At 35.9% G+C, this 16305-nt stretch overlaps 1 protein-coding gene across 1 annotated transcript in view; it reads left to right on the top strand.

Annotated features, from left to right (window-relative positions):
- The first annotated feature begins 2124 nt into the window (after window positions 1–2124).
- Window positions 2125–16305, top strand: part of LOC105443038 (calponin homology domain-containing protein DDB_G0272472-like) — a 31228-nt gene continuing 17047 nt past the window's right edge. Inside the window, exons 1-4 of the mRNA XM_030993151.1 lie at window positions 2125–2167; window positions 5178–5372; window positions 5439–6580; window positions 14013–14078. Of these exons, the coding sequence (XP_030849011.1) occupies window positions 2125–2167; window positions 5178–5372; window positions 5439–6580; window positions 14013–14078 (1446 nt within the window). The remainder of the gene's footprint in view (window positions 2168–5177; window positions 5373–5438; window positions 6581–14012; window positions 14079–16305) is intronic.

Below are 16305 nucleotides of genomic sequence, written 5' to 3'. Positions count from 1 at the left end.
ACACACGCGTTTGCGCGCGTCATGACCTTTGTTTGTCCTTTGATGACACGACCTGTTGACTCTTGACCTGGAGTATATGTGATATGAATATGAATGAACTTTAAGTACGCATCATGAAAATATGATAGATAATGTGATTTCAAAAAATGACGCCTGGATGACGTCCCGATAATTTGATGACCTTGAAAATGTTCCTGTCACGTCTCATGACAATGACCTATGACTGTGCCAAAATTGAACGAAATTGACAAAACTGATATTGAGTTATCCTGTCCACAAAAAAGTGAAGAAATAAATAAATAAAGAAAGAAAATTCTGATGAAAACAATAGGTGATCTGTCTACGACAGACCACCTAATAAATAAATAAAGAAAGAAAAACATATTCTGACGAAATCAATAGGTGATTTGTCTACGACGAACCACCCAATAAAAACTAGAATTTAATTCGTCACGAGGACGATTAAGGTGGTCTGTCTTCAAGTCTTATGATAGATTATAATATTTACTATATTGAGAAAGGGAGAAGTTATATAGACATGTAAACAATGATGATCATCGTGATGGTGATCATCATGATGATCTTGATAGTAATGGTGACGACGATGAAGACGATGATGACTATGATGATGTTGATGATCATCATCAACAGACCATGATGACATCTAATCGAAAAAAATGAGGGGACATTTAGATAGCTTCTAGTCTCAGCTCAACTACTCTAAAATCAACAAAAAACAAGCGGAAATAACGGCGATATTGCTCGCAAAAGACAGGAATGTAGAATCCAGATTTGAGAAAAAGTCATCTCCCATTGGGACTACACGCAAAAAGTAATGATCAAGTGATAATATGGTAATAATAAGGTAAATGTGGTTGTTTATTACATTATTTGAGATTTTACGTGTTTTAATATTCAAAGGAAATGGTAGAGTGAAAGGTCAAAAAGAAAAATAAATAAAAATAAAGAATAAATAAATAATAAAGAAAGAAAATTCTGACAAAAACAATAGGTAGTCTGTCAAAGACAGACCACCTAATAAAGAATAACTAAAAATTCAAATCGTCATGGGGACGAATTAGGTGGTCTGTCTTCAATTTGTATGATCATGCTCATAAAGGGTCAGTTTCTGTTTACTGACAGGTTTTATATTCAATATAAAATCAAATCGTGATTTTCTTTATCATAAACTGTTGTAAGAGATGCATTCACATAATAACATAATCTTTTAAGGGCATTTTCGAGCAGTAGCTCCGCCACTGATAGAATAGATATTTCTCTCGGACAATTATATTTCAACCTTTCTGAATTCTGAATTAATTGTGGGTTCTTATTATCCCCCTGATCGGTGAAAAGTGCAATCATGAAATTCACCTACACCATTGTGAACGGGCTTAATTCCACTCTCATGTACAATGCAAGGACGAAATAGTTTTAAATGCCGTTAGCGTTGTCATCAGTGGATACATACACGTTTTATGATTATGGAAAGTCCATACACAATTGTTTTTCTTTTTTTGCACGGTATACGGAATAGGAAACCAATATTTCCTACTGATTTTTCGGTTCAATTTCGCATTATATTGTACAGCGGAGCAAGCAATATTTAACTAATCACTCTCCTATTGCAGTGCCCATAACCCCCGAGCAGTCTTTTCTTTACTACCAAAGCTTGTGAAAGAGCTGTTCACATGGCAAGGTAAGTGCTAAACTGTTTCTGATGTTAACACTAAATTATAGGATTCAATAGAAAACTTGTTTGAAGCTTTGGGGACTCCACGGAAAAAAAAACACCTTTATTCACATACTTATTAAAGGTAGTCACATAGGTACATAATTACAACCTTCTAGAATAATTCAACAAGATACACGAGAATTCGATCAAGTGATTTGGATCCATTTGTACTTTGAGTTTTTTATGTTTATATGTCTAAATATAATTGTTGGGCAGAATAAATATGCCTAGTCGTGTATATTATCATCACTTAGTGGATATTCCTTGGATGAGATAGACTATTGTTACCAAAATTATAAAATGATCATTTCTTTCATGCCCGCGTCACACTGTCCCGAAGTTGACATAAGTTGGACACACGATGAAGGAAATTTGAACTTCGCACGAAGATGGCCCCGAACTTGGTCAACAGCCAACCAACAGCCGAAACGAGTATGATGCCTCCATAAGGTCACACGATGGCACCCGAACCACTCACGAAGGCCACACAATGGCTACGCGACGTCGTATTGAGAGTACGATGCGTTCCAACTAGGTCACGAAGACGTCACGTGACCTCCCAATGGCATAAAACCTTCGTCCGACGGTGGGAAATTCAATTGCTGATCGGAGATTAATGATGCGCATAGCAGAGGCGTCGGACCGACTTCCAAATTGGGGGACCGAACCAACTAAAAAGGGCACCTCTACATTGTGGTAACATTAACAGGGATGCTTTCAATATTTATTTTTCTTTGTCCATCATACAAGATATTATTAAAGCATTAAGGAAAAATGTTAAGATTTGTGAGGTCGCAGTGCAAAAACATACTTGTTCGAAATCCAATCCTGACGGGGTTATACTCACATTCTCATAACGAAAGACTGAAAAGACCTTTGATAAGTAACATAGTTATATCATCTATGAAATCAATTCGAGTGAGTGTAGCGAGCGAGCTTTGGGAGAAAATGCCCTAATAATCACTTTAAATTTGGGACACGTTTAAAAAGAGAAGAATAGGGACACTTAATATCGAAAAGGATAAAACACTTTTATTTCTTATACCTGAAAAGAAGCACTCACCAGGGATTAAAAAAGGCACTTATGAGAATGGTAAATGGGCATTTGTCGACGGAATTGGGGCACCCCTTCAGATTTTGATAGAGGCGTTCACAAGAGTTGAACATGGGCATTAATGAAAAGGGGATAGGCCCCAGTTAGATAGGACAAGGAGCCCGTATCATTGTTTAAAAGGAAATTGTCAGAGGTGTAAAGTGGCATTTATCGCCCCCGAAAAGAGAAAACAACTGTGATATTAATTCATGCATTTGTTTCCTCTAGGATTGATTGCTGTAATGCTCTATTGTTTGGTTTAGCTGAGAAAGATATAAGAAAATTGCAAATTGTCCAAAATAGTGTTGCAAGACTTGTTGAACGAGCAAGGGGGAGAGATCTAGTAACACCCATGTCAACTCGCCTTCATTAGTTACCTGTAAAAGAAAGAATTGTGTATAAAGTTCTTATGTTGTGTTACAAGGTAATAATTCTTAAATCCCCGACTTATCTTCATGATATCATTTGCTCTTACATACCCCGTAGAAATCTTCGCTCCTCAACAAAGAATCTCCTGACTGTCCCTACCACATCAACCGAAACATATGGTTCTCGTGCCTTTTCAACGGCAGCGCCTGTCTTGTGGAATCAGCTTTCTGACCAGCTTCGAGTTGTTGGAAGCATTGACGGCTTTGGAAGAGCCCTGAAAACCTATTTGTTTTCAAGGGTCTCCTAGAGTTGATTTGTCCGTTACTGGTTGGGAGGCAGATTCGACATGATGAGTGTCTGTCCGTTTGTTGAATTTGTTATATGTAATGTTAATTGATTTAATAGGTGTAATTATAGGTGCATTAATTGGTTTACTTTTTCATGAATATTTTTTGTCATTTGCTTATCTATTTTGTTATTTATTGTTGTATTAGTGTTGTTTATACATTCAAATTGTTATGATTGTACAAAACTGTAAAGCGCATAGAGAAATTTACAATTTATTATGCGCAACACAAATATACTCTATTATTATTATTATAACATGATATATTGAATCTGAAAAAAAAAATCAGTATAGATACGAAAAATACATAGCTTATTGCAACATATGTCCACCTTACCATGACACATGGGAAACGTTTGAGCTACTTAAATTTGGCTGTCTTCGCCGACACCGTGGTCCCATCTGGAAGTCATCGTACTATAATACGATGGCTACACGATGGCATTGCGAGGGTTTCACGTAGTCGTGTTGCCTTCCGAAGACATTCGGGCAGCTTCTTGTTTCCTTCGTAGTGTCTTCGTGAGGGGATAAGTGCTCGATGGCACCGATGATTAAACGAAGTAATTACGAAGATGACACGATTTGACAAAATGCCCTCACGATGACCTTACAAAGGGCAACATGGACACACGGATACAACACGAAAATGAACCTTTGCAAGGTCTTCGGGCAAATTTTTGGCACGCCAAAGATTTTGTCACCGCTCACGAAGTTGCTGCCGGAGCCTGAAAAATCCACCGGGGTTCATACAATTGCCTCAGATGCCCTCACGAACGGCCCGTTATGGCCCGATGTGTTTACGATCAGAGCCGAATTTGGAATTTTCCTTCATCGTGTGTCCATCTTGTGTCAACTTCGAGACAGTGTGACGCGGGCATTAGGTGGTGTATCCTGACGAAATACTGGTTAACGCCATCTACATCTTATTTTGGACAACCGTTCGTAAATGAATGGACTTGATTAACGGTAGTCAACGGCAGAAGTTCTCCGCACGTTTCGGTTTGGCGAATGTTGCACGCACGTTATGACCCGGTCACACTATGAAGTTTTAAAGAAACTTATAGCTAGCGTATGAAAAATCATGAAACAATGTGAAAATGTCGGCATACGCCCCCCCCCCCCCCCCCCCCCAAAAAAAAAAAAAAAAAAAACATCGAAAATTCTGCACCACGGGTAATTTGGGTGTATGCATAACATATTATAAACCTTCACTAACTTATGACAGCATATGACAGCGAATTACAGCGTATGACCAGCGCATATCCAGCGCTCCCGACCTATGCCCAACGGATGTTATCAATAAGTTAGATGTACAGTATACCTTCATGCCAATGTATGTCGACGTTTGACAATTTCGAGCATGCACAACAATTTATTTCGGCCTCTGCGTACAACAACGTACGCCAGCTTATACCATTGTGCTTTTAACGTATACAACTTATACCAAACCTACCGCTAACTTAATATGTAAACGTGCGATAGCGTGTTGGCGAAATTCACATATGTTGGCAAACGTTACTGGTATATGTTTGGTGTGACCGGGCCATCAAGGCTTGATGTATTAACACATACAAACAAGTCGAATTGCCTTTTGTCTTGTTTACTTTTTTTGTTATGTCTTCATTAAACTGAAGGACGATTCCCCATCGGAGTACTAACTCATGTTGACGAGGCGACGCCTGAACAGCTGGACAACATGTATGTCGTCACTAGAGCGGCGGGAATCATAGATACCTTTGAAGTTGCTAACATCACCGACAAAAACACCGAGTTAAGTCATGACCACCAACTAGCTCTCCTCACGCTGATGAGGCTTTGTATCAAGCAGGGTGATCGGATATTCAAGTTGAGAGAGGAGATTGAGATAGAAGAAAGAGAAGAAAGAGCAATTACAGAAGAAAATGAGAGAAAGTCAAAACTAGAAGAGGAGGAAAAGAGGTCACTGAAAGTAGAGAAAGAGAGATTGGAAAAAGAAGCGGAAAAGGCTAAAAAGATGCGAGACGAGGAAGAAGCAAACAAAGAAATGAAGGCAGAAAGCGAAAAAGAAAAATGGGAAGAAGAAAAAGCAAAAATTATGCGAGAAGTGGAAGAAGCAAGAATGGCGGTAACAAGAGAAAAGAAGAGATTTGAGAGAGAGCAGGAAAAGGATAAAATGAGGCGGGAAATAGAAGAAGCAAGAATGGAAATGGTGGCAGAAAGCAACAGAGAAAAATGGGAAGAAGAAAAAGCTAGAATGAGGCGGGAATTAGAAAAAGCGAGAAAAGCGGTGATATCAGAGAAGGAGAGAGTCAAGAGAGAATTTGAAATGGCTAGAATAAGGCGGGAAATAGAAAAAGCAAACATGGAAATGGAGGCAGAAAGCGAAAAAGAAAAATGGGAAGAAGAAAAGGCTACATTGAGGCGGGAAATAGAAAAAGCAAGAATGGCGATGAAAGCAGAGAAAGAGAGAGCTGACAGAGAAGTAGAAAAGGCTAGAATGAGGCGGGAAATAGAAGAGGAAATGAAAGCAGAATTAGAGAAGGAGAAAGCGGACTTGATCCGAATAAATAAAGAAGCAAGGATTGTCAAAGGAGTAGAACAAAACGCTGAAATGGCAAAAAAAAAAATGCAGGACCATATTAAGATTGCAAAAGAAGAAGAAATAGAAGTTGAAAAGGCTAGAATGAGGCGGGAAATAGAAGAAGCAAACATGGAAATGAAGGCAGAAAGCGAAAAAGAAAAGTGGGAAGAAGAAAAGGCTACATTGAGGCGGGAAATAGAAAAAGCAAGAATGGCGATGAAAGCAGAGAAAGAGAGAGCTGACAGAGAAATAGAAAAAGCTAGAATGAGGCGGGAAATAGAAGAGGAAATGAAAGCAGAATTAGAAAAGGAGAAAGCGAACTTGATCCGAAAAAATAAAGAAGCAAGGATAGTCAAAGGAGTAGAACATAACGCTGAAATGGCTAAAGAGAAGATGCAGGACCATATTAAGATTACAAAAGAAGAAGAAAAGAGGAAGGCGGAGGAAAAAGAAGTTAAGGAGGCAGAAAGTGAAAAGGTTAAAATGCGGCGTGAAATAGAAGAAGCGATGAGAGCAGGACTAGAGAAAGAGAAATTAAAGATTTTCTTGAAAAGTGAAGAATCAAGAGTGGCCTAAAGCGAGATTGAAAATAAACGATCTTAAATTAAAGGTTCGAATAAGGTCACATATATTGTTTAGAAAATGACCCCCCAAAAATAACATTTTTGGGGGGGTCATTGGTATTGGTAAATCGATAATGATAAATCAAAATCGATTTTAGCAACTGTCCACCAAAAAAAGTATATTCTAATCATTACATCCTAGATATGCTTATTACTCGATATTTTGTTCATTTTCGAAATTATAACATACATATTGTATTTTGACACAGTTTATCTCGGCAGCATTCCCCATTAAACAAAATTTCGTTTAAATTTGCTATGTCCCATTTGCAGGCCAAACAAATGAAAGGTTAATTCCAATGGCATTTGAAAGGAATTACTAATTTAGAACTTTCCTCAAAACGAAAATTTCAAATCACTTAAGTAATAATCTGATTTGTAGACCCTTTTTACATGTACGTTTTGTGCTGCACAAAGATTCAATCAGTTTAATTTTGGCCATTACAAGTAGTGGGTTATTGATGTAGACAAACGCTCATGTACCTGTTTTTTACCTGTTACAGTTCAAGTATGTTATTACCATAGAAAAGAAAGATGTCAGTCAGTCACTTAATGGTGTCTGACAGTAAACTCTAGAAAGTAAACAGGTTTCCTTGCATAATGTGAATATTAGGACACTGCCAACGTTAAATATCACAGATAGGACAAACATGACATATTCATGATTCCTGCACAGTTCTATAGAATGTAATGTTGGGTGCAAAAGGGACATAGTATTTTTACGACGAATAATTTTGAGAAAGCAATACAAAAAAACTATATATTGTGAAACACATGCATTCCATCGAACATTCCGAACATAAAGTTATTAAAGATAATTTTGTTTTCCAAATTTATTCATCTAAAGGGCAAGTATGCATCCCTCTTGCAATTCAAAACGTTTTCTGAATTCGCGCAACATGTCAATGTCATTTCAAAGATGAATACAAAGGGCATTTAATGATTTATGATGTGTTTCACTGTATGAGGTATCTTGATTGTAAAAGGGGGTTTATGCTTTGAAAGCCTTCTTTAATACATTAAACCACCAAGTTGAAATTTTATTTCTCCCCTTATGGTGGAAAAAAAAAGTACTGTAAAAATTATCTAACCTATTTGTAAAATATCCAATACTCTCATTCAGGCGCAACGTTGCTTTGCATTGTTCCATCAGAAGGTATTAAGTAATCTTTATAATAAGTTGTGCAACATTTCTCTACAATTCATCATCTCTCCTTATTCCTTGTGTGCGTGTGCGTGTGTGTGTGTGTGTGTACTAGTTATAAAGTATTTTTTGTACTATACATTAGCCAATGTGAAATGTTTGGGTTTAATAAACTTGCCTGTCACGTTTATGACAGTGATTTTTTTTGATTTTTTTTAAGAAGAACAAAATGTTTATACATAAATACATATTCTGTTTGTTTATTTAGTTTTAAAGAAATGATACAAAAATTGAGAAGATTATTGACGTTTACCAAGAGTTAATATCACACACATTTTGTCTGATAATTTATGACATAATCGTAGTGTATATGAAATATAAAGTGAAGCCTCGGGTTTCTCATCGCTGTTGGGTATGTGGAAGGCGAGGTTTGATTTGTGGGCAACTTCGTCTCCATAATGCCTTACATGATGAATATTGGAGATGAAGTGACAACATTGAGAGAAAATGTGGATTTTTCAGACTAATGTTCTTTTTTTGCCAGAGGTTGTGCATTAATTGTCCTAAACAAAGCAATAACAATATTTTAATAAGATTGTCGTGCCAAGGGCTGTTGGTTTCCGTTCCTTTTTTTTTTTATAAGCTTTGCCACTTGTGGAATAGAGGGTATAAGTATGTGTAGGAGTGAGGTTTCCAAAATATTTCAATGGTGCCAGGTGGCGTTGTTTATTGAGGGGGCTAAAATGCTTGGGGACCGGTCCGGATACATTCCCTGTTGTTATTTCGAATAGGCAGTAGTCCTTCATCATTTGTTCATCATTTTGCGATGCATGATATGCAAATTATATAACTTGGTATTTTTTTTAATGGTAGCAAGATTTGTATTACGACCCTAGGCCTGCATGCCTGAAGTGAGAAGAAACGTTTTCTTCAAAGCATGCTTAAACAGTATTTTATTGACTATTTCATTATTTTATAACGCAAGTCTATGTAAATTCAAGTACTTTGTTGTAACGCCTTTTTATGCAAAACATAATATCTGGGTAACGACGGCTCTTGGTATTACAATGAGCTTTATTGCAAGGTACTTCCCTTAAACCTTTTGTAAACATAGCATCATACATTCAAATGCAATGCCACGTCTGAATTAAAAAGGTTCTCGGAATGGCGGTAATGGTTTTAATTCGCCCTTTCTTTTAGGGTATGCAATTATGATTGGTGAGAGGGTCTGTCCGTTCATCATTTGTAACTCATGATAAGCAAAGTATATAACTTGGTATTATAATGGAATAAAATGGCAACAGGATTGTATTACAATTCTAATCACGCCTTAAGTGAGAAGAGACATTTCCTTCACGAGGTGCTTATACAATATATCGACTATTTCATTTTTTTTAAAACACAGTCTATGTAAATTCAAATAGTTTGGTAGATGATTGGATACTCTTTTGAAAGTCCGCTTTCTTTCACGATGTCTATTGCAACGCCTTTATACGATGCCATAGTATCTGGGTAACGACGGCTTTTTTATATTACGATGAGCTTTATTTCGATAACGCAATCTATGTAAATTCAAATATCTTAGTAAATGACTGATACATATTTAAAACTTTTTTTAAGCCAGGTGGTGGTGTGATGTTTTGAGAGGGAGGAACGTGTGGGGATCCGGTATGCATTATTGCCTATCATTGGCCCGTATTCACGACAAACCTCCTTTTGTTCTTTACAAACCAGGTTTTTAAAAAACGCGTAAAAACGCGTCATACGACGTACATAAACAAGGTTTGTCGACAAACCTCCTTTGTGAATTCGGGCCATTATGTCGGGCTGACGTTTGGTGTTCTTTCGAGTTGTCGGAAACGCCCTTTAGGAGTTGTTTAGGGAGTGCATACAAATTGGGATCAGGTGCGTGTGTCGGTCTATTCATTCATTGGTGAGGCATATTATGCAAATTATAGAACTTGGTCAATGATAGCAACTCTTTATTACAATGTCAAGGCACGCCTTGAAGAGAGAAGAGACTTTTCTCCCACGTGGTCTTTTCTTTGACCGATGTAAATCCATATATTTCAGGTAAATTGGATTTTGCAGAATCAAATGCAAATCAGATCAGATATGGAGCGACAAGGCTCTTTTCAGAGGCATATGCATATAGTTAATACTTGTATACAAATTCTATCTCAGTAAACTACATCATGGTCTGTCATACTTTTATACATTTATTTATGAAGTGAAGACAGCCTTTTCTCTCACGAGATCAATGTTTGTCGAGTATTGACCGTTTTGCTCCCCCAACTAAAGCTTTTGCATGTGAGGCCTGGTGGCGGAGTATTATTTAGTGAGGGGTTGGCAGTATTCGGGGTCTCAAGGCATTTTTTAAGGAATAAAAACTCTTTGTAATATATTTCTTTAAATAAATTGTGGTTATTTAACAAGGCAACGTATTTATCATCGACTTGTGAGAGAAGAAATGTTTATAATTGAGATTAGGAGTTCTGTCATTGATCTAGTTAATTGACAGGGAAATGGGGAGTCTCTTGCTCTCGGATGTAAACGTATATGTATACTAAAGAGCAGATTTGGGTTTTTTGTGTGGGGGTGTTGTGTGTGTAGTGAATATGCTTGTGTGTATAAATGCGGTGGTTTGTGTGGTACGGGGTTGAATCTGCCTACATTTTGTTAATATAATTCGACGATAAGTATGATGTATGTTTGGCTGCAGATAGTTTTTTCTATACATTTGTTCACGGGGGAAACAGATTATGTGGAAGCTTCTTTAGAGTTTATGGATGTAAGGTGATGGATACAATTACCCATAAAATAACATGGCAGTGAAATTGTTAAATGTTAGACGAATAAGAGATAGGTTAAAAAGAGTGAATATTTTTGAATGGTGCAAAAGTAAAAAGAATATTATAATTTTCTTATAAGAAACATGTAGTACAGTAGAGATAGGAGAGCGGTGGAAACAAGATTGGGGAGGGCCAATGTTTTTTAGTCATGGGTCAAACTATAGTAGAGGGGTTCTTATTTTATTTTCTAATCATTTAGATTTTGAAGAAAACAAGATTGAAGTAGATGAAGAGGGGAGATACATTATTTTTAAAGGTGAAATTCAAAGGGTTAAAATGCTAATGGGTAATGTTTATTTTACAACGAGGGATAAGAAACTTTACTAATTGAATTTTTGAAGAAGTTAGATGAAAGTATTTTTGATCAGTGTGATCGGGACTATTTAGTTTTAATAGGAGGTGATTTCAATAGTATATTGGATGGACAATTAGATTATGTGGGGTCAAAAACACCTACGAAATCTCGGGTTATGGATTTGATTAAGGAATTTTTAAATGAATACGATTTAAAATATATATGGAGAAAAAGATATCCGAATGTGAAGAAATTTACTTTTCGACAAAAGTGGCCGGTTGTGCAAAGTCGTTTAGATTATTGGTTTATACCTTGTAGTGTTGACAATTTGATGGATACGTGTGAGATTTTGACATCTATTGCGCCAGATCATTGTGGCGTTAGGCTATAATTTAATTATTTGGTTGATAAGTTTGTTTTGGGGATATCATATTGGAAATTTAATAGTAGTTTATGTATGGATAAAGATTTTGTTGAAGAGATAAATAAGGAAATACAGGAATTAAAAGCTGAATGGTCATTTCAGAATTTGAATAAATGAGTATTGTGGGATTTTTTAAAGACGAAAATGAGAGACTTCATTATAACATACTCGCGGAAAAAGGCAAAGTAAGGAGGGTTGAAATAGAACTGTTCGAGAGACAAATTAAGGATTTAGAAGGCGAACTGTTAGTGGGACCCACTAAATATATTGTTGATTGTATTGAGGAGAAAAGAGATTAATTAAATAAATTGTATGATTTTTCTCGACAGGGCATTAAAATAAGATCAAGAGCAGCTTGGTTTTAAGATTGAGGAAACAATACGCAATATTTCGAACAGTTGTTAAAATTGAATAAAAGAAAAGTGTAATTAGGGAGGTTTAAAAAAAAATGGGGAGACTACTAGAGACAAGGAGGAAATTAAACTATTTTATAACGATTTATATTCATTAAGGGCTAATATAAATAAGGAAATACAGGAATTAAAAGCTGAATGGTTGTTACAGAATTTGAATAAATGAGTATTGTGGGATTTTTTAAAGACGAAAATGAGAGACTTCATTATAACATACTCGCGGAAAAAGGCAAAGTAAGGAGGGTTGAAATAGAACTGTTTGAGAGACAAATTAAGGATTTAGAAGGCGAACTGTTAGTGTGACCCACTAAATATATTGTTGATTGTATTGAGGAGAAAAGAGATAAATTAAATAAATTGTATGATTTTTCTCGACAGGGCATTAAAATAAGATCAAGAGCAGCTTGGTTTTAAGATTGAGGAAACAATACGCAATATTTCGAACAGTTGTTAAAATTGAATAAAAGAAAAGTGCAATTAGGGAGGTTTATAAAGAAAATGGGGAGACTACTAGAGATAAGGAGGACATTAAACTATTTTATAAAGATTTATATTAATTAAGGGCTAATATAAATCTGAACGACCCTTTCTTTTGTAATGATATTTCAAAGTTAAATGAAGACAATAGGGAAATATGTAAAGGTAAATTAACTAAAGATGAATGTTTGAAAGTCCTAAAAGGAATGAAATTGAACTAGACATATAATACTTGTTTGGAACAAGTATAGGTGGGCTGGTAAACTAAAATTTGAAAACAAAATAGAGCAAAAATAAGCGAGAAACTGCTTTAAAATTATTAATAACAATATCATGTAGATTCATTACGTCAACGAAATTCACCTTCTATAGTCATAACACGCAAATTGTGAAATTTCTGACATGAGGCCTTTAATCGAAATTTTCACTCTGATGACATCATCAAAATGAAAAATGGTGTTTACTGAGCTTGTAGAGAATTGTCTCAGCTACATCATATCGAAATTTGGAAGAAAATCGATCAATATTTACAGAGATACAATCAATGTTACATAAATATGCTGACGTCATTATATGCAAATTCGTATTTTGAGTTCCAAGGCCATTATGATGATGTCACGATACACTTAATGGCCAAATGAGACATGGAATCATATTTCCGACTCATACTTTATCTAAATATGAAAAAACATTGAAGGTCACGGTTCATTCCAAAGAGCTATAACGGATTTCGTATAGGCATGTTTTTGCCCATATATGCTATGTAATAAAAGAGCTCGCGCGCACGGACATTTATCTTGAATTGACGCTCATCTTGTTATTAATGGTCATAAAGAGATAAACATGGTATCAAATTCCTCAAAAAAATATGAGAAATATCATGAAAGAAAAAAAAATGGCGATTATATGTTGTGTAATGATGTTACGCGCGAAAACGCACGCGCATGTGCGTGTGCGCGATTTTTTTTTATAAAATGCTTAAAATGACCTGAAACGTATGCAAAAAAAATTTGAGACGATTTTGAGCATTTAAAATTTTTGCGCGCGCACTGACGCGCGGACGTACGCGCACGCGCGCGTTTTTTGACCTGAAATTAACCGGACTGATATTGACCTTGATCATGATAAATATGAATGAGATAACCTTTTGGTTATGAAGATATGATCATGAGTTGATTTTCAGAAAATTTCACAAAATGGCGCCTAGATGACGTCATCAGTCAAGGTCAAGGTTGAAAACCTTACCATGTTTTGTCCATATGCCTATACATATGTGTGCCAAATATCAAAGCATTTTATTGAACCATTACAAAGTTATCTTGCTAACAAAAAAGTGGGTCAAAATAAGAAAAATAAATAAATAACTAGAAATTTAATTCGTCATGGGGACGAATTAGGTGGTCTGTCTTCAAGTCTTATGATAGATTATAATATTTATTATATTGAGAAAGGGAGGAGTTATATAGACATGTAAACAATGATGATCATCATGATGATCATGATGATGATGATCTTGATAGTAATGGGGATGACGATGATGATGATGATGATCATGATGATGTTGATGATTATCATCAACAGACCACGATGACATCAGACTGAAAAAAATGAGAGAACATTTAGATAGTATATAGTCTCAGCTACAACATACTTAAAAATCAACAGAAATCAAGCCGAAATAACGGCGATATTGCTCGCAAAAGACAAGAATGTAGAATCCAGATTTGAGAAAAAGTCATCTCCCATAAGGATTACACGCAAAAAGTAATGGATCTAGTGATAATAGGGTAATAATAAAGTAAATATGGTTGTTTATTACATTATTTGCGATTGTACGTGTTTTAATATTCAAAGGAGATGGTAGAGTGAATGGTCAAAAGAAAAAAAAGTGAAGAAAAAAAATTGTTGGAGACGCCCGGACTCGAACCAGGGACCTCGAGGTCGGAAGTCAAGTGCGTTACCGATATACCAAAACATTTCCCATAGAGATTACACGTAAACAGAAAATGGAATGCACAAATCCCACTTTGTAATTGAAATATGAGCATGATCCCGGCATCTGATCGAAAAATAAAGAGCACACTTGTGATAGCTTATTGTCTCAGCTACAACATACTCAAAGTTCAGCGTAAACAAAGCTAAAATGACGGAGATATTGCTCGCAAAAGACAGGATGTAGAATCCAGTTTTGAGAAAAAGTCATGTCCCATAGAGAATACACGCAAAATGTGAAAAATTGACATGCCTCCTTTAATCGCAAAAATACGCCATGATGCCTTTGTCAAAATGAAATATCGTGGTAACTGCATTTGTAGAGAATTGTCTCAGCTAGATCATATCAAATTTTGAAAGAAAATTGATCAATATTGACAGAGATACAGTCTATTTTCCAGAAATCTGCTGACGTCATAATATGCAAATTGAAATTTTGAGTTGGGAGGCCATTATGATGACGTCATGAGTTAATTGAGGGTCAAATGAGACATGAAATCATATTTCCAATTCACACTCTATCAAAATATGGAGAAAAAAATTGGGTTCAACTTGCATCCTAAAGCGCTACAATGGATTTTGTATAGGCATGTTTTTGCCCATGTATGCTATTCATTACGAGAGCTCGCACGCACGGACATTATCTTAAACGGACGCTCATTCCGTTATTACTGGTCAGAAAAAGGTGAACAAGGTATCAAAATGCTTGGAAAAATGTGTCAAACATGATGACAGAAAAAATTCAGCGATTCTATGTTGCAAAATATCAGTACGCGCGAAAACGCGCGCCCATCCGCGTGTGCGCGTTTTTTTTGCAAAATGCTTGAAATGGCCTGAAACGTATGCAAAATTAATTTAAGACGATTTGGAGCATTTTTATTTTTTTTGCGCGCGCGCTGACGCGCGGACGTACGCATGCGCGCGCGTTTTTTGACCTGAAATGGACCGGACGGATATTGACCTTAATCATGATGAATATGAGTGAGAAATGCCTTTCCGTTATGAAGATATGATCATGAGTAAAAAGTACCAAAAAAAAACACAAAATGGCGCCTGGATGACGTCATGAAAATTTGATGACCTTGAAAATGTTACTGTCACGTCTCATGACTATGGCCTATGACTGTGCCAAAATTGAAGGAAATTGATTGAACCGATCTTGAGTTATCCTGTGAACAAAAAAGTGTGAAGAAATAAATAAAAATAAAGAATAATAATAATAATAATAATAAATAAATAAATAAAGAAAGAAAATTCTGACGAAAACAATAGGTGATCTGTCGTTGACAGACCACCTAACTAGAAATTTAATTCGTCATGGGGACGAATTAGGTGGTCTGTCTTCAAGTCTTATGATAGATTATAATATTTATTATATTGAGAAAGGGAGGAGTTATATAGACATGTAAACAATGATGATCATCATGATGATCATGATGATGATGATCTTGATAGTAATGGGGATGACGATGATGATGATGATGATCATGATGATGTTGATGATTATCATCGACAGACCACGATGACATCAGACTGAAAAAAATGAGAGATTATTTAGATAGTATATAGTCTCAGCTACAACATACTCAAAAATCAACAAAAATCAAGCCGAAATGACGGCGATATTGCTCGCAAAAGACAAGAATGTAGAATCCAGATTTGAGAAAAAGTCATTTCCCATAAGGATTACACGCCAAAAGTAATGGATCGAGTGATAATAGGGTAATATTAAAGTAAATATGGTTGTTTATTACATTATTTGCGATTGTACGTGTTTTAATATTCAAAGGAGATGGTAGAGTGAAAGGACAAAAAGAAAAAAAAGTGAAGAAAAAAAATTGTTGGAGACGCCCGGACTCGAACCAGGGACCTCGAGGTCGGAAGTCAAGTGCGTTACCGATATACCAAAACATTTCCCATAGAGATTACACGTAAACTGAAAATTGAATTCTCAAATCCCACTTTGTAAGTGAAATATGAGC

Source organism: Strongylocentrotus purpuratus, unplaced genomic scaffold (assembly GCF_000002235.5).
Source record: "Strongylocentrotus purpuratus isolate Spur 01 unplaced genomic scaffold, Spur_5.0 spur5_scaffold_20, whole genome shotgun sequence".
NCBI classification, from domain to species: Eukaryota; Metazoa; Echinodermata; class Echinoidea; order Camarodonta; family Strongylocentrotidae; genus Strongylocentrotus; species Strongylocentrotus purpuratus.
This window is presented reverse-complemented; position numbering and strand designations above follow the sequence as displayed.